We start from the raw sequence: 14,856 nt of genomic DNA, 5'->3' as shown, positions 1-14,856 counted from the left end.
AACTAATGGTCTATATGTATAAAACTGAGTTAACTATGGCTCTCAGAATTGCTTCTACGTATTCACAAGGACAAAAATAGCTATATCAGGGATATGATAATGTAACTAAAATGTGTCTCCAACAAGCTACAATGCTAATTTTAAGAAAGTAAAAGTGACCAGTTCTGAAATAAAAATCCCACAGATAAGCATATACATTACTTTAAACGTTCATTTGTAAATCTTATAAACTTTGAATAAGTAATATAAGCTTATAAACAATATAAACTAGGAAAAATACTTAAATTCATAAATTTATCTGCTATAATCTTGAAATGTATATTCAAGAAATAAAACGCAAGTACTCCCAACTAGAGGACTCGACGGTAAAACAACATAAACAGGCAGTATTGCAAATTTTGGAAAGGATGCTATTATAGTTTAAAAAGATATTTAAATATGTTTTCTTTCAAGTTCTCCAATAAATCTCACTTGTAATATAAAATATATCAAAAAGACACAATTCATTTACTAGAACAGAACAACTAAACTTAATAGCCAACTCAGGAGGAAATGATGTCTCTGAAGGCAGAACAGCTTTGTTAATCCTGAGAAGGCTAAGCTTAAAGTTATTGTAATAAGATGTTAAGAATTCAGTGTGCCTGAGTCAGACTGGGAGGGTTGGAAGCAAGAGAGTAAATGGGAGAACCCCAGACGTACAAAGCAGTCAGTGTCCTTAGGTCCCGAGCAGCCTCCAGCACATTCTCGATGGCAGCAGTCACTGACGTAGGGTCCGTAGCACCTGCCATCACATTGTTCTGCGCACACTGTCCTGGTCACTGCAAAAAATAGAGATCGAGCCCGATCAAAATCAGCCAACAAGAGAAATTTCTTGGATTTTATGGAGTAGCTGAGAAAAGCGGAGTTCTGGAGTAACAATGGACTCAACTCACAGTTGACAATTCAGTGAACATTTGTGGAATGAAGCCTGCAACTATATTAAAATTAATACATAAAAGTCTTCAAGATTTATACAGTCTTTTTATTTTCTTTCTTGTTCCAGCAAATACTCAGTGCTTTACAAAAATCGTACAATTTATCCAAAAGAATCAAATTGGATATAACCGAATGAGGTGTTTTGGCAGGTTGGAAAAGATGGAGTTAGCAGTGAAATGAATTCATAGAATTCACACAGGAAGGTCTTATTGAAGATGTTCCCAAATTTGAGTCTAAGATACCTAGTACTCAATGCAAAAAGGGAAACATAAAACTTTACATGATTCTCATTATATATGACATAATTCATATTATGTAAAAAACTGATAACTGATCAGCAGTAGCCCAACTGTTCCTAATCCTGAGATTTCTGTGAAATTTCTACCAAAGTTCCTCAAAATGAGGAAACTGTGCATGGAACTAAACAACATCTTCAACACAGAAAAGAAAACATTTATAGAAAACACACTAAAACGTTGCATTGGTCTTTTCTTATAACCTCCTTCGATCTAAACTGACAGCAGCATACCAAGGTATACTTTAGTAAAAGCAGTGCTACAGGCTGGGTATCAAAACTATTGTATCGAAGGGCAAAACTCTGTAATCTCACTTATTCCAAAGAGAATTTTAAAGTGCTTAGAGGACTTAATTTTACAGGATACAGGTAGCATTTCACCACTTGCCTTCAGTGTTCAAACTTCAGCCTTGCTTCTTCCCATCTCTTTGATAATTCTTCTAAGCTTCCTTCAGTGATACTATATCAAGACTCTGCCCTGTAAACATTAGTATTTCCCCAGAGTTGCTCTTGAGAATTTTTGAGGGGGCTATTGGCTTTCTTCTGTGTGAAATGATTCGTTCCTGACTTTACATGATACCTACAAGTAGAAGACTTTCAGATCTGAGCTCTCTATTGAATTGCAGGGTGTAGTTCCATTTATCTACAGAAGTCCCTATTTTATCTACAGAAGACCCTATTTAGATTTTTTTTTAATGTGTAAAACTGTGTTGAACTGTGGTGGCTTGCATGTCACTGTGATGCTGGAAACTATGCCACCGGTATTTCAAACACCAGCAAGGTCACCCATAGTGGACAGGTTTCAGCAGAGCTTCCAGACTAAGACAGACTAGGAAGAAAGGCTTGGAGATATACTTCTGAAAATTAGACAATTAAAAACTTATGGATTACAAAAGAACATTGTCTAGTATAGCGCTGGAAGATGAGCCCCTAGGTTGGAAGGCACTCGAAAAACACATTGGCTACAACAATGGACTCCAGCATATGAATGATCTTGAAGATGGGGTAGAACTGGGCAACATTTTGATCTGTTGTACGTGGAGTTGCCATGAGCCAAAGTGGACTTGATGGCAATTAACAACAATAACATGTTCAAAGTGGAATATACTTTTCTGATTTCCAACAAGTATATTTTTATTCTTAATTACTTTAACTCAATTAATAGAAGCCCCAGAGTGTGTATTAAGAATTAACCTTACCCAAAGAGAGGCCTGGTCTTTGCCCTCAGCTACTGGGAAATGATCTCTAGGCCCTGGAATGTCCTGCATGACAGAAGTAGTATTCTAGTATAAAAGTCTACATAATAAATAAGCTTGGCATACTCTTTACTTTCTTCAAGTCTTTCTTCAAATTTCATCTTGTCAGTAAAGTTTACCCTCATTTGATACTGAATCCTTTCTAAACAACCCACTCCTGATGCCCTGTGTCTCACTCTGCTTTATGTATATATGGATATATTTATTTAATTATTTAGAAGTTGCACAGGATCATCTTCTAGGATACTTTACAACTTATAAGACACATCTAAGAAACTTCTAAGATCCCGTATTACATTTATTTTGTTCACTGGTGTATTCCCTCATCTAGAGAACACTGTACCTGGTATTCATATTTTTTAATTATATTTATGTCACATATACATATATCTGATATTTGCCCAAAGAAATAATATCTACTCTTTAGCGCTTCATGTTCATACACTGTGTTTATATTGATGTGCTTATATTTAACCAAGCGTGGTATTTATTTAGATGTCCTCATTAGTAATTCATACCATATAAACGAAAAATGTTAATAGACATTTTTGTAAAGAATAGATTCAAACAAAATTTGTCTCTTCCAGATTCAACAAAGCTCTTTTGACGTGCTAAGAGTTGCCAATTAAAATAGCAGACATATGTTAAATAAATAGCTAGATGAGAAACAAGTGGAAAGTTTACTAATTTGCTTCCAGTTGACAGGCATTATTCAGATGGAAAACAACAGCATGGATTTGAGTTAGCAATCAGACCCTGTAAGTAACATCATATTTTAATCTTAGACACACGTTGAAGTGTTCATTTCTATTTTTAATTCTATGCTGATTTAAAATAATTATATTTTACTTTAGTTTCAGTTTACCTTCATTTAAATACTTTGGTCATTCCTGGCAGATAAGGAGATTCATGTAGAAAATATTTATAAAGAAAAGATAATCAACCCTGAATTTATTTTTAAATTGTTTATTAAATGTTCATTTTAAGAAATGAAGTTACATTCATCTATTAACTATGAAAACAGTATATTACAAACGTAATCTAACATAGTACAATCCTAGATTTAATAACAATTAATATACTGTGAAAGACTTAAAATATGTATTTTAAATTATTTAATAATACACATTGATAATCAATGTCAATTTTTTCAGCATAGCAGCTTCCTCCATACTGTGTTTATATAGCCTGTATTTTTCCAGGACGCTTTGCTCTCAGATATTTCCTTCCATTTCAGGAGCATGCAAAGACTCATCCCTCATAATCATCCAAATACAACTTCTTTAAAAACATTTAACTCAGTTGTAACCAATGTAGCAAAACAATTTGAGTATAAATTTTTGAATGAGGAATTAATTTGTACCATAAACTTTCACCTAAAACATAATAGCATTTAAGAAAATAAATTAAGTATATGCAGAAAGAAATTATTCATGTTACAAGGGAATTACGGGATTTGTCTCCAAAGCAGCCTACATTCGATTAAAAAAATTATATACAATACATTCAACTTTTAAAACAGCACTTCTCGTTATAAAGATTTTCACATGTCTAATTCCAATTCAAAGTTCAGTAAGCATGAAACATATTGGAAGTGTTTGCCTGACGGATAATAACATAAATCAGCAAAAAAAGAACAAAACCGAAAGCTTAATCTCTACAAAGCAAGGTGGCAGAGCTAACATTTCCTCACACTGTTATATGAGACTTGTTTTTAGAGGTTAAACACTCTCTTTGCACATATAAAGGCTGCATGTAAAGGAAGAGTACCGTAAAGGAAATTTAAATGTATTTAAATTTAAATATAATGCTATGTTTTGATTAAAAAGCATTATTTACGCAATATGAATTAAACACATCAAACTATACTCATATTTTATCATGATGGAGACACAAAACAAAAAACAATTCCTGGAATCAATGAGATAACTCACTTAGCCTCCATAGGAACATTAACTTATAATTGCCTTGGTTTTATTAATTTCCATCCTTGCTTGAATATTATTTCATTAGAATGTTTTTCCAGTATTTAATATCCTCTCTAAATTGCTTCATTGGGTGCATTAAAATATTTGGGTTGAATTTTAACTAGCTTATTCATTGGAGGTTCACCACCCACTGTGATTGTTTAATATAAAAGGCAAAACATGGTAAGTTAGGATGCTTGTTCTATTAGGGTCAGTAATCTTGAAATTGGGAATAGGGATTCATTAAAAATATCCAAGAGAATTGAATGGCTAAAGTTTAAGGAACTAAACATTTCATAATAAAGGGATATTGCTAAGAGAATACTCAACTCTCAAAAAATTAAGGTATTTATAAGTAGCTTTATCGTATCAGTGTCTCACTAATTAAAACAACAGCTAAATTACTTTAAATATAACAATAACTGATAATTACACTTAAAGCTACTCCCTCTGAGCAAGTTTCTTTTTATTTTTTACTTGAAGACATTCGGCAATTTAATAATCAAATACGTATTATTGCTTCCTATGAGTAACAAAAAGGATGAAGAGCACCCATAAATGAGGTAAAAGAGAGCACTGATACCACAGTAACAAGACAAAACAATTCTGTTGTCATGAGCTGTCGGGTCAGTCGATTGCAACTCACAGCAGCCCGTAGGACAGAGTAGAATGGCACCGTAGGGTTTCCTATGCTATAATCTTTATGAGAGCAGATTGCCAGGTCTTTTCTCCAAGAGTGGCTGGTGAGTTCAAACTGCTGACCTTTCAATTATCAACCAGGTGCTTATCTATTGCATCACCAAAACCAAAACCAAACTCACTGCCATCAAGGAGATTTCAACTCAAAGCAACCTTACAGGACAGAGCAGAACTGCTGCATAGGGCTTCCAAGGCTATAATCTTTACCAAAGCAGACTAGCACATCTTCCTCCCGAGGAGGGACTGTTGTGTTCCAACTGGGGAACTTTTGGTTCTCAGCCAAGTGTTTTAACCACTGCACCACAAAGTCTCCTATTGCACCACCGAGGCTCCTTAAAAAAGATTCTACCCTTTAAAAAATATTTTAAAAGGTAAATTTAGACAAAGTGTTTGTAAGTGTATTTTTTTCCTATGTTTTTACTCCCTGCCACTTCCCTCCTCTCCTGTCTCCTTCACTGCACTATCTCCTCCATCTGCCTTCCCTCAGTGCCTTTTGATCTCTTCAATTTCCTCTGTCCAGTGGTTCTGACCCAAGCCGTGTGTTAGGTTATCTAATGGTGCCTTTCCAACTTTAATATGAAGATCTTGTGTGAATGAAGATATTGATTCAGTAGTATCAGTGGGGCCCAAGATGTCCTTTTCAAATAAGCTCCCAGGTAATGAATTCCACCCCTGTGGGTCCATAGACCACGTTTTGAGTGACAAGATACACAGTGTTTAAAAAATAATAAGAATGCTCGTGCACTGCCTAATTCTTATTAAACAAAAATCTCTGGTAATGTTCTAGGAGCTTTGAGAGTAGCGATAAGTTTGCCAGGTCATTCCAGTGTGCAGTATAGAGCTGACAACCATTATTTTACCCAATCAAAAGGGAAAAAGAATCTCTAAGTCACTTACACCATTTGATTGATTGACTAGTTATTCTTTTCTGAAACTTAATAACCCTGACCTGTCACTAATTTCCTATTTGTGTTGTTAAACCATCTATCACTAATTGGGAAATCAAACAAACAAAAATTGATGTCAAGCAGGTGGGAAGATTTGGGCTAGGTGGGGGGAGGCCAAAATTTCTTAGCTGATTCTTAAGGCAAAAATACCAGAGAAGTAAGAGACCATAAAAAACTGCTCTCTTTTCTCACTCAAGAGCCCTCTGTGCAATTCCACCACTGAGCATATTTCTAACCATATCTTATTCCATTTCAATTAGTATTCAGTGACCTGCATCTCTGTGCTGCCTATAAAAAACCGAAAACAAAACCCATTGCCGTTGAGTCAATTCAGACTCACAGCCACCCTATAGGACACAGTAGAACTGCCCCTAAGGTTTCCAAGGAGCACCGGTGGTTTTGATGGTCGGTAGTTTCAGTTACTCAGGTACTTGGAGGCTTGAACAAGAAGAAAAATGCTTAGGTTAAAGCAGAGCTGATTTTGGTTGGATGTGAGGAAGAATTTGTTGACTATTAGAGTGATAAAAACACTGTAATGAGCTGTCAGATGGGCTTCTTATTTGTCAGTATTTTAACGAAAATCTCTTCTAGATGCTTTAGACGTTCACTTAATTAAAGACGGGGCCTTGATAAAATGCTCTTTAGGTTACTCTCTCACTCTGTGGTCCAATATTTATTTCTGTGAATGGTGAAATTCTGACTAAGATGAACATTTTGGGTTGTGTAACATGCTTTTAGAAAGCTACTCTCAATGGGATGTACATTCAGAGGAACAAATAAAGCTCACAGAACATCCAAAAGTACACACTATTCACTTATAGAACAAGTTGGAATGTGTAGAAAATCAGTTTAAACAAAATTAACACCAGAGAATACACTGCTATTCATTTGCTAAAGGATCACCATTGGACACATCTGTGTGAGCAGTGCCTGGTAGCCTCAACGAATCACATGGGAAGACTTTAAATAAATATGTTTGGCTTCGTTCCTACCTTCTGAATCAATGAGTTTGAAGAGAGTGCTGGAAAATTCATTTTTTTAGTGGGAACATCAGGTTTTTCAGAAGTAGCCTTAACAAACCAACATTTAGAAACCCTTGGTCTAAGACACTCTCTTCTTCCTGATGAAGAGTTTCTCCCTGAGAGCTAAACACTTATTTAGAGGACAGGCAGAGGTAGAGAGAGATTTTTATCAGGACTGACATATCTTATCCTGGATCACAAAGTAGTTAAGTGAAACACTGCTGGGACAGGAAAGGAATTATGCACTTGGAGGCACTGAAAAAAAAGGCTCTCTGAGAAGGTATTTATTTGTTTGTAATAATTGAACCTAGCAAAGTGGAATTATGATAAATTATCAAGGCTCTCCAAAGACAGCACAATCATACCTACTTTCCAGGGTTTCGAAGCAGTTCATTCAGGTTCAAACCCCTGCTGACGCATTTCTAACAAGTTCCCAGGAAGTTATGCATAAGAATCACCTGAGGATCTTGCTAAAATGTAGATTCTGATTCAGTATATTGGGGTGGAAATACAAATGAACCTGAATGAATAGGTTCAAAGCCTTGTCATTTTCACAACATGGAAAAAAAAAAAAAAATAACTCACTGATTATCTTTTATTTCTAATCCCCCTATGGGACAGAGCAGAACTGTCCCACAGGGTTTCCAAGGCTATAAATCTTCATGGAAGCAGGCTGCCACATCTTTCTCCCGTGAAGCGGTTGGCAGATTTGAACTACTAACCTTTCAGTAAACAGAGAAGCCTTTAACCACTGTGCCACCGGGGCTCCTATTCTGGTGATAGAAAATAAGCTACTCCAAATGAACTGACTAGGCCATGCCTTTAGTTATACACTCCCACTGGTAATATAATTGCTTAATCCTAACTGCAATAACATTTCTATAATTCACCTAAAAAATATGGCAAATATCTACACAGCGCTGACTGAAATTGACATTTGGAGTCACTTACTAAAAGTGTGCCCATTCTCAGGGCTAACTTGGTCGACTGACATAAAATAGCTCAAAAAGATAACATTCTACATCCTAGTTTGGTGAGTAACATCTGGGATCTTGTAAGTGGCTGTCTAAGATACAACTATTGGTCTCTACGCATCTGGAGCAAGAGAGAAAGAAAGAAACCATGGTCTACACAAACCACACAGCCTTGCCTACCTTGACACCAGAAGAACTTAACAGTGCCTGGCTACCACTGCTGACCATTCCAAACAGGGATACAATAGATGGTCCCAGATAGAATAGGTAAAAAACATAGAACAAAACTCAAATTCCTAAAAAAAAAAAAAAAAAAGCTAGGCTTACTGGACCAATAGAGACTATAGGAACTCCAGAGACTATCATCCTGGAAGACTCTTTAAACTTGGAACTCAAACCAGGCCCAGATGTCACCTGTCTGTCCAAAGACAGAGGGAGTGGTAAAATGAATACTATCATCCATGAATCTGTGCTCCTCTAAACAATTTTCTAAATGAGACCTAACAACATTTATTCTAGACCAAAGATAAGAAGGTAAGGGGGACAATAAAGCTAGATTAATGGAAATAGAACAACCAGAATGGAAAGAATAAGAATGCTGACACATCGTGAAAAGTGCAACCAATGTCACTGAATAACATGTATAAAAAAAATTGTTAAATGAGAACCTAATTTGCTATGTAAATTTTCTCTAAAATCACAATAAAATATTTAAAAAAGAAAGGATGCTCAGATTTTGGCAGCTACTAATCAAGTTTGACCCTTGTCCCAGATAAATCCCTGGTGACCCACAGGGTGTGACATGATAATATTGTTAGTTGTGTCAAATAAGAAAGGCATCTTGTCTAATATAATCTTCATCACCAGCTGCTTTATTCATTTACGTAATGAAATTTTACTCAACCTATTATATAAAACCATGCTCAATGATTCAATGAAGGACCTTAAAGCTGATTTGAAACTACACTGCTAGACGCCAGGGAAATTCTGCCTTATTAATAGGCTATTAACATCACCAAAGTTTATGAGTCAGGAATCAAAACACACACACAGAAAGTCAAATATTGTTTTATATCAGCTATAAAAATTTGTCTGAGATTGAGCATAAGCTATTTTGCATATTCCTCATAGGACTACAGATACAAGTTTCAAGACAATAAAGAGTATGAATCTACACAGAAAACTAAAGAGTTAAAGTGTTTTAAACATATATTTTTATATTAGATTTGAAGCTGCATCTGGACATTTCACCAATAAATGATATGCCAGAGATAAGAAATAAAAGAAAATTGGAATCAATATATAAGATCATGGGCATTACATGAACCTAGACATGTAGAGAAGTTGACATTCAACCTTTCAAAATTACCTTGTATATAGTAGATCATACATCTTTATACCCATCCTTCATGGGGAAAACAAAAAAACAAAACAAAAAACCCTCTTTTGCTTATTCTAGTTCCTTATTCAAAATATCTGTAGAGGAGAATAATCTATCTTTCTCATTCACTATACACCTGGATGAGTTTCCTTCTCAGATTGCAAAAAGCCACCAATTTTGTGACTAAAATAATCAGAATATTAAAAATGGAAAAGAAAGGGCATCAAATCAGTTTAGCAATTAATAAGTATTTCTTGATGAATGACCTTGTCTAAATTTCACATTTTATTGATGAGGAAACTGAACCCCAAATAAACTGATTTGCCTGTGGCCAAATCCAAAATATGCATGCATCTCTAAAAGATAGCACTAGTCCTTCAGGGAGTCCCAGAGTTTCTAGATTCTTAACATAACAGCAAAACCCATGCTCCACAGTCAACCTGGGTGAATTAAAATACGCTTGTCAGCAATGACATGGAAATACAATGAGAAATACTACATTTAATAGCATTAGAAAACTGAAAGGTCACTATCCTCAGGTAAAGAGCTCTTTCCTAGGCTATTCTTGAGCTCTAGGACCCCATGTAAATCCAAATTTTTGTGTCATAAATATTTATACGCTCTCTTTTCATAATCAATGTCTCTCTTTACTGGCCTTTTCTTCACAGCCCATAAAATTCTCAAGACTCTCACCTTAAAAATAAATTTTTTAAAAATTCTCATTTTATCTCATCCTCTGCATTCCCCTCAGAGCCATTTTGCAGGAGTTGTATGCAAAACATCTGTTCTAAAATATTTCATACATATATCTATTTCCAGACCTTTATCCACAATATCTCTGAACAGCCCACCTGAGTTTCCAGTCTATAACTGACTAATCCTTGGGCAGTTCCACTTGGATGAATGAAAATATCCAAGACTCATAAAGCCCAAAACTAAACTCAATCTCCAGTCACAACTTTATTCTCCTCTTATATAGTCTCTGTCTCAGTTTCTCTTCCCACCATTGATTTAATGGCTCCAACTTCAAACTTGGAATTCAACCTTTAGCTTAGCAGCCACTTACAAACTACTTAACACAGGCTTAAAAAACCCAAAACAAAGGCTTACAGAAGGATAAAGAGGCAGGGATTTTTCAGAGGAAGCCAAGAGCTCCTTATACCACTGATTCCAAATAAAACCAAACCAAACCCAGTGCCATCAAGTATGACTCACAGTGATGCTATAGACAGAGCAGAACTGTGCTATAGGGTCCCAAGGTGGTAAATCTTTACAGAAGCAGACTGCCACATCATTCTCCTATGTAGTGACTGGTTGGTTTGAACAAGTGAACTTTCTGTTAGCAGCCAAATGTTTAACCACTGGTCCACCAAGGATCTCTTTATATTATTGATGTAAAAAATGGCATGGGAGGGATGTCTGACCTTCTCCAACTTCACAAGGGGGAAAGAGAATCAAGAATCAACAGTCCAAGGCATATTTCTATGAAGCAAAGATCAGATATACTCCTTAGCCCCAATTTTTAAAAAAATTCTGACATGAGCTGTCCCTCCCACGGCACTCTCTACTTCTCTGCTGGGTTCGATAATTCATTGCATTGGCCACACAGAACTCACACAGAAAACTCACAATTATGGGGTTTATTAAGGAAGTAACAGGTTACAATTCAGGATCAGGAATGGCTCAGGATGCAGTTCGTATTCGGAGAGCTTCTTCAGGAAGGTCTCTCCTTGGCCATCAGTCTCTCAGCCTTCTCCCCCTCGACCTCTTGGCCCCTCAGGCCTCTTGGGCCTCCTGAGCTGGCCCACCTCTGCCCTGCTCAGGTAAGTGTTACAAAGCTCTTTAGCTCCATTGTTAAGAGCCCAGAGGCATACCATTCTGCTCGTAAGCCTTGGCCCAAAGATGCTCTGCTCTCCTACTCCATGGAACAGCGAGCCTAGCTCTGCCAAGTGTCTGAAGGCACCTCCCTCTGCCAGGAAGCCTCCTGCCCAAAGGCACTAAACTCTTTTGCTCCATAGGACAGGAAGCCCACTGCATTGTCCCTGCTGGTCTCCTGGTTCTGCTGCCTCTGCTGCTGCCATTTCTCTACCACTTCTTCTTGCCTGCCCTTGCCATCTCCAATGTTACAGCTGTCTCTGTCTCCTGGGTCTAGGAGGTTCTCAGTGCAGAGATACTGGATCCAAAGAGCATGCTCTATTCCTAGCTATTCTTTCTTGGTGGTAGTGAGATCCCCTACTTTTCACCTCTGGGGTGGCTCATTTTAAGCCTAGTGGATAGCAAAACTGACCAATTCCCTCATTAGGGTTCCATACATCTTATTTGCATGGTCCCACTTCCACAAGTGTGATATGCACCTTATTTGTATTATTAGCAAGCTCTGTAATCCCCTTAGTGGGCCAGACAGCTTATTTGCATAGTCCCACCCAATCTTTTGGTAGGAATTACAAGACCATGGCTAGAAAGGCCATAAAAAGTAATCCATCCCACCACAACTAATTAAAAAAAATTTTTTTTTTTTTTTTTTTTATGACCTACTAATTTTACAGACACCCACACATCTCTTAGTTTGTTATACTGTGGTGGTTTCTGTGTTGCTGTGATGCTGGAAGCTATGCCACTAGTATTCAAATACCAGCAGCGTGATTCATGGTGCACAGGTTTCAAATGAGCTTCCAGAGTAACACAGACTAGGAAGCAGGACCCAGCAGTCTACTTCTGAAAAGAATTATCCAGTGAAAACCTTATGGATAGCAGCAGAAGATTGTCTGATATAGTACTAGAAGATGAGCCCCTCAGGTTTGAAGGTGCTCAGAGTATAACTGGGAAAGAGCTGCCCTCTCAAAGAAGAGTTGACCTTAATGACATGGATGGAGTTAAGCTATCGGGACCTTCATTTGTGGATGTCGCGTGACTCAAAATGAGAAGAAATAGCTGTAAACATCCATTAATAATAGGAACATGGAATGTACAAAGTATGAATCTAGAAAAATTGGATAACATCAAAAATGAAATAGAACACATAAACACCAATATCTTAGGCATTAGTGAGCTGAAATGTATTGGCCATTCTGAAACAGACAATCATATGGTCTGCTATGACAAATTGAAAAGGAATGATATCATGTTCATTGTCAAAAAGAACATTTCAAGAGCTATCCTGAAATACAAGGCTGTCAGTGATAGGACAATAACATCCATACACCTACAAGGAAGATCAGTTAATATGACTATTATTCAAATTTACAGATCAAGCACTAAAGACAAAGATGAAGAAATTAAGGATTTTTTACCAAGTTCTGCAGTCTGAAATTGATCAAACATGCAATCAAGATGCATAGATAATTACTGGCAATTAGAATGTGAAAGTTGGAAACAAATAAGGATTGGTAGTTGGGAAATATGGCCTTGGTAATAGAAACGACACTGGGGATTGCATGATAGAATTTTGCAAGACCAACAACTTCTTCATTGCAAATACCTTTTTTCAACAACATAAACGGGGACTATGCACAGGGACTTTGCCAGATGGAATACACAGGAATCAGATCAACTGCATATGTGGAAAGAGACAAATGGAAAAGCTCAATATCATCTGTCAGAGCAAGGCCAGGGGCCAACTTTGGAAAAGACCAGAAGTTGCTCATATGCAAGCTGAAGTTGAAGAAAATTAGAACAAGTCCACGAGAGCCAAAGTACAACCTTGACTATATCCCACTTGAATTTAGAGATCATAGCAAGAATACATTTAACGCATTGAACACTAATGACTGAAGACCAAAGGAGTTGTGGAATGACATCATGGACATCATACATGAAGAAGCAAGACGTCATTAAAAAAACAGAAGAGAAAGAAAAGACAAAAATAGATGTCAGAAGAGACTGAAAGTTACTCTTGAACATAGAGTACCTAAAGCGAAAGGAAAAAACGATGAAATAAAAGAGCTGAACAGATGATTCCAAAGGGCAGGTCCAGAAGACAAAGTATAATAATGAAATTTGCAAAGACCTGGAGATAGAAAATCAAAAGGGAAGAACATGCTCAGCACTTCTCACACTGAAAGAAATAAAGAGAAAATTCAACCCTGGAGTTGTAATAGTGAAGGATTCTGTGGAGAAAATAGTAAATGACTCAGGAAGCATCAAAAGAAGATGGAAGGAATACACAGAGTTGCTGTACCAAAAAGAACTGGTTAACCTTCAACCATTTCAGGAAGTAGCATATGATCAAGAACTGATGCTACTGAAGGAAGAGGCCCAAGGTACACTGAAAGCATTATCAAAAAGCTAGGCTCCAGAAACTGACAAAATACCAATTGAGATGTTTCAAGAAATGGATACAGCACTGGAAGTGCCCACTCATCTATGCCTAGAAATTTCAAAGACAGCTACCTGGCCAACCAACTGTAAGAGAGCAATATTTGTACCCATTCCAAAGAAAGGTGATCCAATAGAATGTGGAAATTATCAAACAATATCATTAATATCACATACAAGTAACATTTTGCTGAAGATCATTCAACAGAGGTTGCAGCAGTACATCAACATGGAAATACCAGAAATTCAAGCCAGATTCAGAAAAGGATGTGGAACATGGCATATCATCACTGATGACAGATGGATCCTGGCTGAAAGTACAGTATGCCAGAAAGATGTTTACCTGTGTTTCCTTGGCTGTGAAAGACATTCAGCTGTGTGGATCATAACAAATTATGAGTAACATCACAAAGAACAGGAATTCCATAACACTTAATTGTGCTCATGAGGAACCTGTACTTAGATCAAGACGCAGTCTTTCAAACAGAACAAGGAGAAAGTACATGGTTTAAAATAAGGAAAGGTGTGCATCAGGATTGCATTGTTTTACCGTATTTAACTCATTTGTATGCTGAGCAAATAATTTTAGAAGCTGGACTATATGAAGAAGAACGGGGCATCAGGATTGAAGGAAGACTCATCAACAACCTGCAGTATGGAAATGATACCACATTACTGAAAGTGAAGAGAACTTGAAGCACTTGCTGATGAAGATCAAAGACTATTGCCTTCAGTATGGATTAAACCTTAACATAAAGAAAACAAAAAGCCTCACACCTGGACCAATAAGCAACATCATGATAAATGGAGAAAAGATTAAAGTTGTCAAGGATTTCATTTTACTTGAATCCACAATAAACGCCCTCAGAAGCAGCAATCAAGAAATCAAATGACACATCGCATCGGACAAAAGATCTCTTTAAATGTTAAAAAGCTAAGATGTCACTCTAAGGACTAAGGTGTGCCCGACCCATGCCATGGTGTTTTTAATCACCTCACATGCATTTGAAACCTGGACAATGAATA

General features: G+C 36.8%; 1 protein-coding gene across 1 annotated transcript in view; it reads right to left on the bottom strand.

The window, feature by feature from the left end:
* ERBB4 (erb-b2 receptor tyrosine kinase 4) overlaps positions 1-14,856 on the bottom strand; it is a 1,250,799-nt gene that overhangs the window by 349,907 nt on the left and 886,036 nt on the right. Inside the window, exon 6 of the mRNA XM_064286721.1 lies at positions 700-818. Within this exon, the coding sequence (XP_064142791.1) occupies positions 700-818 (119 nt within the window). The remainder of the gene's footprint in view (positions 1-699; positions 819-14,856) is intronic.

This window comes from Loxodonta africana, chromosome 6 (assembly GCF_030014295.1).
Source record: "Loxodonta africana isolate mLoxAfr1 chromosome 6, mLoxAfr1.hap2, whole genome shotgun sequence".
Classification (NCBI taxonomy): Eukaryota; Metazoa; Chordata; class Mammalia; order Proboscidea; family Elephantidae; genus Loxodonta; species Loxodonta africana.
This window is presented reverse-complemented; position numbering and strand designations above follow the sequence as displayed.